General features: G+C 39.3%; 1 protein-coding gene across 1 annotated transcript; it reads left to right on the forward strand.

The window, feature by feature from the left end:
* Positions 1-455: 455 nt before the first annotated feature.
* ppm1g (protein phosphatase, Mg2+/Mn2+ dependent, 1G) lies at positions 456-7,720 on the forward strand. Its single transcript, XM_083540005.1, has 10 exons — positions 456-1,194; positions 1,462-1,531; positions 1,610-1,695; positions 3,317-3,446; positions 3,532-3,989; positions 4,135-4,263; positions 5,395-5,629; positions 5,715-5,844; positions 6,301-6,397; positions 6,967-7,720. The coding sequence occupies exons 1-10, from the start codon at positions 1,084-1,086 to the stop codon at positions 7,156-7,158; spliced, it is 1,638 nt and encodes a 545-aa protein (XP_083396131.1). The 5' UTR covers positions 456-1,083; the 3' UTR covers positions 7,159-7,720.
* The last annotated feature ends 882 nt before the right edge of the window (positions 7,721-8,602 follow it).

Genomic DNA, 8,602 nt, shown 5'->3' on the forward strand with positions numbered 1-8,602 from the left:
ACCAAATGTAAATAATTAAAATGTGTATTTATCCCCGATAAGCAAGCCTCAGGTGACTATGGCAAGGAAAAGTTCACTTAGGGTCATAACCTCTTCTGAAAAGCTGCTTTGGGACAATTGTTAAAAGCGCCCTACAAATAAACTGAATTGACTTGAATTGATCTGAATATTAACAGTGATCCACTTAAACTCTTGCAGGACTTTTCCTTTCTATGATGTTACATTGCACACTTTTTACAGGCACACCTTTCATGCGTTCGCTTTTTTTGTAATTATATGTTTGCACATTTGTAATTCATGTCTTGTGTCTTTTGTCCTTATATATTAAATGTATTATGTAGGCTGCTTGGAGGACCCACAGAGTAGTCAGTTAATCATATGGTGTAACAGAACGCTTCCTGTACATATTACGATCAAGTCTTAAATCTTAGATTTTGCCTTTCTGCGCATATGTGACGCAGACAGCGTGTGCATGAGCGCGACTCTCCGCTATGTGTCATGCGCAAAAGCTCTCGCTTCCGCTTCCGGGCAGGATCTGAGGCAGCGCTGTGTAAAATGGACCTGGAGGGCTGTTGATTATGTTAGCTTTCACACGTGTTAGATCGCTGGCGTATTTTGCGACGGAGCTCATTTGCATCGGATTTTGAACCGGAGCGCGCTTGGAGTTCTGTTTAGACGACTGCAGAACTGCGCACATGTTCCGGGGGAGAGTGCGCTAAAGTGTGTGTGTGTTGGGAGATATAATAAGTCCGCGCGTTATTTGTGGTGTTAGCAAGCGGACAGCTAGCCGGCTAAAAAGCACCCGGGAGGTAACGAGCAACACGGCTTGTACAGCCAGCTTTCAAAGTTTTTTTTTACTTTGCGAAAGCAGGCAGCACAGATCCGAGTGAAATGTGTGGAAGGTCCGCTGTTCACAGATACACGGCCCGTTACTGAGACTTATTCAATCCTTTCACTCGGTGTGTGTGTGTGTGTCTCTCTCTCTCTCTCTCTCTCTCTCTCTCTCTCTCTCTCCTCTCTGTAACGGGGTTTACCCTCGCTTTTTAATAAACACTTTAACTCTAACGCGACGATAAAGACAACATGGGGGCGTATCTGTCTAAACCCAATACGGAGAAAACCACTGCCAACGGAGGGAATCAAAAACTGAGCTATGGACTGGCGGCCATGCAGGGATGGCGAGTTTCAATGGAGGTAAAAAAAAAAACGTCGCTTAGCTACTTAATTCTTATAGACGGTATTTGGTGGCTGAAAAAAGTTTGTTGGTGTGGAATAAAGCAGCGGCTCTTTGTGTGGTTTGGGGGTCTGTTCTGTGTAGGTTTGTTCCTGATCAGGACGCAGATGTAGTGTGTAGGTTATTTTCGCGCCATTAGCTCGTTAGCATGCTGCTTTTTCTTCAGGGTTCATAGCAGATTTCTGCCGCTTTTAAACTCGAACATTTCCTACTTTCTTTTGTTCCAGGACGCTCACAATTGTATCCCAGAGCTGGACGACGAGACGGCAATGTTCGCCGTTTATGATGGACATGGAGGTAAACTACTGTACTAATCAGACTGGAGGTCAACAGAAAAGTGTTAAGTTTAAGGCTTGAGTTTCTCTTTACCGCCAGGTGAAGAAGTTGCTTTGTTCTGCTCCAAGTATTTACCAGACATCATCAAAGAGCAGAAAGCATATAAAAATGGCAAACTGCAAAAGGTAAGCAGATGGAAACTTCACACAAACACTCACAATTACGCAACTTTACACACACACACACACACACACCTATCCTCCTTTACAGCTAACCAGCAGTTATGTGACATGAAGTCCAGGGAATTTAGAAAGACAGACAGAGCCAGATCTATACATATATCAACCCTAAAGTGATAAAATAATTATGTTCTCAATAAGCAATCTTATGTTCTACAATCAGCACTTGCATAATAGAACTACACAGCAATGAAAGAAGAGCTAATAGTAGCAATTGTGCAAATTGACAAGTGCATATAAATGTGCAAGTATATGTACTGCATGTTTTATATTTATATATATATATATAATATATATATATACACACACACACACACTATTTATTTATTAGTGGATAAATATAAAGGCCATGGCAGTGTAAAAATGTGTGGGAGCTCAGGATGTAACTGTACACAAAGTTCATGGTTCAGTACGTATCTCGGTTTTTAAGTCACGGTTCGGTTACATTTTGGTACAGTTAGGGGGAAGAAATGCAAAACAGTTGCTTGCAATTTTTTTAACAACACTGTTTATTATTAATATTTATGATCATCAACATTTGAACACTTTACATTTTTAAAACAATTTGAAAAAGAAAAAAAAAAGGTGTTTTTATTTATCATTGAGGTGTTGAAAGCACACTGAACAGCGCTAGTTGGGAAAATAAAATGAGACTTGAAACTTTTGAGTCGTTCTTCACAAACGCGAGGTTCTACAACCTCATAAATGCATTTTATTACAACTCATTACAACAGGACAAACAATCTGCAGGCAATTATCAATACATTGATTAAATTTAGTAGCTGATGGATAAATGGAAAAATTGAATAGTTTGCATTTGTTAATACAGATGTGTGTTTGTTTTAAATGTAATATTTCATTTTCTATAAATATGATCTACTTAACTGTTCTGCTTATTTCAGCAGACTTGACAAATGTCTATTAATTCAATGCTTCATTTGATCACTTAAGTATGTGTAATTGTCAGGATTTTCTATAATAATAATCATAATAATCATAATGTGAACAATATAATAACAAAATCAGTGAAATTGTGTTCAAGTCCAAGCTGGAGACAAAACAAACTAGCAACAAGCCTAAATATCTTTTACATAAATGTGTGAAATAAATTATATAGACTATTGAAGGTGGTGAAATTGCAAGTTAGAATCTACAAACAGTTAATTGGTGATATATTTAGTTTAAACAGAATTGCACAGTCCGATGTGAGACACAGATCTCAGCTTCTGCACTTCGTTGTGCCTTGCAAGGAATTCTAGCCAAACTCTTGACAATAAAAAGGAGCAGAATCATAGCGAAGTCTCATTCATTATACCGATGATATGAAAAATATTGTTTTATTTCTCTGTTTTATTTCTCAACTCTGCTAATCACCTGTGCCACCCAGGATGAATACTTTGGACCCCAAAAACTCTTTAAATATGTTTAGACATCCTGTTGGAAGTTCTTCTACTGGCTGAGTCTCTAGTACTTGAAAGATGGATGACCATTACCTAGATATCGTCAAATAGTCTTCAAAACACCTTTTCTCTTGATCCTCTGTACTGACGTATTGCTTGGTTTGCAGGCCCTGGAAGATGCTTTCCTGGCTATAGACAGCCAAATAACCACAGAGGAGGTCATCAAGGAACTTGTTCAGATAGCTGGGCGTCCACAAGAGGAGGCAGCACCAGAAAAAGTAGCAGATGAAGATGATGGTGAGGAACAATGCTATTAAAAAAAAGCCTTTACATTAACCACTAAGCCATAGTTTATAGTGCTTTGTATGTTCTCCCCTGTCAGTGGATAATGAGGAAACAGCTCTTCTTCACGAAGAGGCCACAATGACAATTGAGGAGCTGCTTGTCCGTTACGGGCAGAACCTGAGTAAATCGGCCAAAAAACTTGGACAGGATACCCCTAAAGAGCTAGAAGAGAAAGATAACGCCCACACAGATAACACAATCAACGGCGAGACTGAATGCGGAAAATCTGAAACAGAGAGCAATGGGAAAGCCAAGCTGGAGGAGTCAGCTGCAGGTTCCAAAATGAGGGCATGCAGGAGAGCAGCAGCCTCCTGTGGAGGGAGCTCTGCAGCCAGAGACCCCTCAGAGGGTGAGAAAGCAGGAGCCACAGCAGATGCAGGTCCTTCCTGTTCCTCTTCTGCAGCACCCACACCAGGAAGTGCCAAATCCAAGTTTTTTGAGGACAGTGACGAGTCAGATGAAGCAGAGGAGGAAGAGGAGGGCAGTGATGAGGAGGTGAGCAGGAAGGGTATGTGTGAGTGGAAGCATCAATGAAACTCACACGTATCACGTCTTTGTGATGAAAATGCTGATGGTTCAGTTTATTTGGCCTTTTTCCCCCGCCATTAATTAAATTAAAATTGTGTTCATGTTCTGCTAGGACTGCAGTGAGCAGGATGGTGAAGGCAGCAGTGAAAATGAAGAGGACACAGAAGAGGAGGAAGAGGACACAGATGAAGAAGAAGAAGAAGAACAAATGTGTTTGCCAGGGATGGATGGAAAAGAAGAGGTAAGTGTGCTAGTGTTTGATTGGATCTAATAAGGTGGTTTTGTTTGTTTTTTTGTTTTTTTTTGCCCAAACTGCACATTTAAAATTGGACACATTTATACTTAAAAATTTAGCATGAGGACGTTGTATGAGTAACACTTTTTTGTTTGTTTTATGAATTCCATCTGAGAGAATTGTATAAAAAGTAAGTTTTTACTATTTACTAATTTATGCTTTTATCTTTAATCTGTTTGAACTGATTTGCTAATTAAATCATGTAGGTTTGCCTTTCAGGAAATCTGTTCGCAACAAATTTGTCGAACATCATGGCTATCGCTTAAAAACCCATTGTGAAAAGTCCGTTGTCACTAAAAGAACAGTGCTAATGAAGCATTTTAGCCTAGCTGTTTACCAAACTAATACAATTTACACTGATGTCAAAATAGGTAGCTTACCTGCTGAACACAGACAAGAGTGTGTTTATTGAGCATTAAATTGAATTAAAAGGGGGAAGTGTTCTAGTGCCCAGGAAAGGGGATGAGGAGTGGCTGAAACGGGAGAGGATGAAGGGTGTTCTCGCCGCGCTCCGACGCCTCAGGTCCCGACATTCTACTTGAATCTTCATTAATGTGTATGGGTAAGGGACTTCCTGACGCAGGGCTGAAGAGTGTCCCACCTTTACAAGGCGTTGCGAGGGTCTGGCAGGAATTCCTCTGCCTTTTCTGCTGTCTTTACCTGTAATGAGAGCGCTAACAGTAGTCCAGAATCGAAATTTCTCTACCTCACTGTCCTCCTGGCAGCATTTTATAGGCACCTTTGATAGGTACTTGAAGAAGGTAAGAGGCTGCCACACTAATCAAGCTCTAGCTATGTCTCATCAGGACACCATGCCTCCTTGCTTTCCGCCTTCTGTACTATGCTGGGGGGTGAGTTCGTAGAATTTGCACCGCCCAGTATTTGGGACCGAGACCCATCATCACAGTTGTTACGCAGCTTTCAGCTAATACAGACTTGATATTTTAGCCAGAGCCAGATCCAAATCTTGACGGTAACAGGCCAGAAAAAACTTTTGTAAAAAATCCATTAGAATTGACATGCATTTTTTATTAAAGCAGGATTTTCTAATTAAATTTTGACTTGCTTGTTTTCCAGCCTGGCTCAGACAGCGGGACTACAGCAGTTGTGGCTCTGATCCGCGGTAAACAGCTAATAGTCGCTAATGCTGGAGACTCTCGCTGTGTTGTCTCAGAGAGGGGCAAAGCAGTGGACATGTCCTATGATCACAAACCTGAAGACGAACTCGAACTGGCCAGAATAAAGAACGCAGGCGGCAAAGTGACCATGGACGGCCGAGTCAACGGAGGGTTGAACCTCTCAAGAGCAATTGGTTTGTACACACAACTGTCTTTTGTTCTTGTTGTTTTTTTAAACACATTTTGGATCTCGTTAACTGATAGTTTTCTTGGATTTAGGGGACCATTTTTACAAGAGGAATAAGAGCCTCCCACCTGAGGAACAGATGATTTCTGCTTTACCCGATGTCAAAGTACTAACTCTGAATGAAGATCATGAATTCATGGTGGTTGCTTGTGATGGAATCTGGTGAGGGTAACAGAAGTTCATTCTTTAAGGTTTTTTGTTATTTTATGATTTTCGTTCTTGGGTTATGATTGGTCATAGTAATGTCCACTGGTATCTAAATCCATTCTGATTATTTTTATAAGTAACAGCAGCCAAGTTAGCTTTTCGAAGAGTCTAAAAAATAAATAGAATTCCTGCAAACCCGATAATACTGCTTCAGTACCCTTTATTTCCCTTTCACTATACTAGTATACTACACTATACTAGTTTCATTAAATTCCTTCCCATATAACAAACAACCCTTTTTTAGTATTAATAAGCATAGGGTCTTAAACTTAAGGTCATATGTGCCCTCCATAGTGAATTCCAAATGTCCTGGCAGTGACATTACATTAATGGTTTATATTGCTAGTGTGTTGCATTCTTTATGGTAATCAGAGCGCTATTACTTATCACTAAAATGCCTGTTTATTACAGGAATGTAATGAGTAGCCAGGAGGTTGTCGACTTTGTGAGCGAAAGATTGAAAGCAGAAGGAAATAAAGCCAAGCCTCTGTCTGCTGCTATTGAAGAGGTGAGTGTGATTTTTGCTTTGTTGTATGGCTTATTCTGTCATTTTACTATTTGTGAAACAAGATAATGAAATAAATAAATAAAACAATGCTGGTCAGTTTTAGTTTAGACCTTTTTTTTTTTTTATGTTTAATTTTTAGCTTTATTCTATTTATCACTTACTTAGGGCCCCTGGTGGTCTAGTGGTTAAGATGCAGCGCTCCCACCGCTGCGACCCGGGTTCGATTCCCGGTCAGGGAACCATCCCCAGCCACTCTTAGTGCCGGTCCCAAGCCCGGATAAATTGGGGAGGGTTGCGTTAGGAAGGGCATCCAGCGTAAAACATGTGCCAAATCAAATGTGCAGAGGATCCTCTGTGGCGCCCCCTAATGGGAGAAGCCGAAAAGAAAGTTATTCTATTTATCACTTGTGTGACTTAATCAGAGCTTGGGTGTATCAGAGATCAGTTTTATATAAAAAAAAATGTTCAGGTTCATAAATCACTACAACTGAAACTTGTCCACACTGGCATAGGAATGTTTTTGCTCTTCAAGTAGACATTTACCGAGAAAACTTTTGTCTGTGTTCCAGCTGCTTGACCACTGCTTGGCACCGGACACATCTGGAGATGGCACAGGCTGTGACAACATGACTTGTATGATCGTCACATTCAGCCACCACACCGGTACCAACGTAGATGAAAACACCAAGAAACGTAAGCAAGACGAGGACCAGGTATCTGAGGAGAATGGCAACGACAGTAAAAAATCCAAAACAGAATAGAGCTGCCATCAGCTCTTCTGATGATGTCAGATAAGACACTGTTTGTTTTGTTTTGTTTTTGTTTTTTTTTCCTCGTAACACAAACCTACTGGACTTTTTTTGTTTTACGGATAATTCCCCAAGAAAATGTTTTAGTTTGGAATAATTTGAAGGTGCACAAAAATTGGAACTGTACATCAGCCATTATTCCTCATTAGTTTTTCCTTTCATAAAGAATTGGTTTAAAGGCCCTCATTTACATATTTATAGAAATGAGTGGAGCTGTTACTCAAAAGACCGCAGTCACATCACAAAATTTTGTTAACTTTTATGTGCTCGTAACCTTGTACATAATTTTTCCAGGAACTTGTAATTTTTTTTCCTTTTATTTTTTCTTTTTTTTCTTTCATTTTGAGTATCTGTGACACTCTGAACAAACATGTAATTGTATTCACATTTTTTGTAAATTGTGATTGATGCAATTGTTTTAAATTTGGTAGTAAAATTAAGCAGATTTGCAAAAGCCATTTAACTTTTCTGACCAGAAGGGATTAAATCTAAGAAATGCAATCTAAATTTGAAACTCTTTTTTTTTTTTTCTTCTTCTTCTTCTTTTTTTTTTTACGCATAAACTAACAATTACTATTTTAGTATTACATATACATATACATATGTCTTCATATGGACCAGATTGGAAGGAGCGGTTTTCCCGTTATGAAGTGGACATACAAACTATATACACACTGAATGAGAGAGACTCGACATATGTAGCGGTTCAGTAGTGCAGGTGTAAGGTGGGAGCCCTTAGTGAGAACCGGTCTTCTGTCACCCTGATGCAGCTCAATACAGTTTATATACAAGGTATTTTGGAAAATATATTTTGGTACTTTTAGCATCTTTGGGAGTTATGAGACAACAGTGAACACTGCTTCAGCTGACAATCTTCCTGAAACAATAAACAAGTGTAGACAAACTAGTCAAATGCTTTTCTTTACTCGATCAAAAAGATAAAAAAAAAAGATTTATAAAAAAATATATTATATACACACTCTCTGCTGGGACTATTGAGATGACTAATTATACACCTCATATATACTCTAGTGTAAACAATCTAATCAGAACTCTTCCCAATAATAATAACTGGTTTAAAAAAAAAAAAGACCTGGGTTAAATGTCAGTATGTATGAGTGTCAGCAATGACATTATATAATATGTTTGTAAAGCCAGGTGCTAATGTAGGGTCATCCCAAAGGTGTTCAATAGGAATGAGGTTAGAGCTCTATAGCAGGTGACTCAAGAGCTACACCATCCCAGATAAACCATATGTTCATGAAGCTGGCTTTGTGCACAAGGGCATCATCATGCTGGTACAGGTTTGGTTCTCCTAGTTCAAGTGGAAGCAAATTTAATACAACCACAACCTGTACAATTGTCTCTATAACTTTGTGGTAACAGTTTGGGGAAG

This window comes from Silurus aristotelis (genome assembly GCF_946808225.1).
Source record: "Silurus aristotelis genome assembly, chromosome: 4".
Lineage (NCBI taxonomy): Eukaryota > Metazoa > Chordata > Actinopteri > Siluriformes > Siluridae > Silurus > Silurus aristotelis.

Excerpts from the sequence above, each read along its gene's own strand:
- ppm1g (XM_083540005.1), top strand. The coding sequence starts at position 1,084 with ATGGGGGCGTATCTGTCTAAACCCAATACGGAGAAAACCACTGCCAAC. Across the intron at positions 3,447-3,531 it reads AGTAGCAGATGAAGATGATG|TGGATAATGAGGAAACAGCT; the intron begins GTGAGGAACAAT and ends CTCCCCTGTCAG. Across the intron at positions 5,845-6,300 it reads GTTGCTTGTGATGGAATCTG|GAATGTAATGAGTAGCCAGG; the intron begins GTGAGGGTAACA and ends TGTTTATTACAG.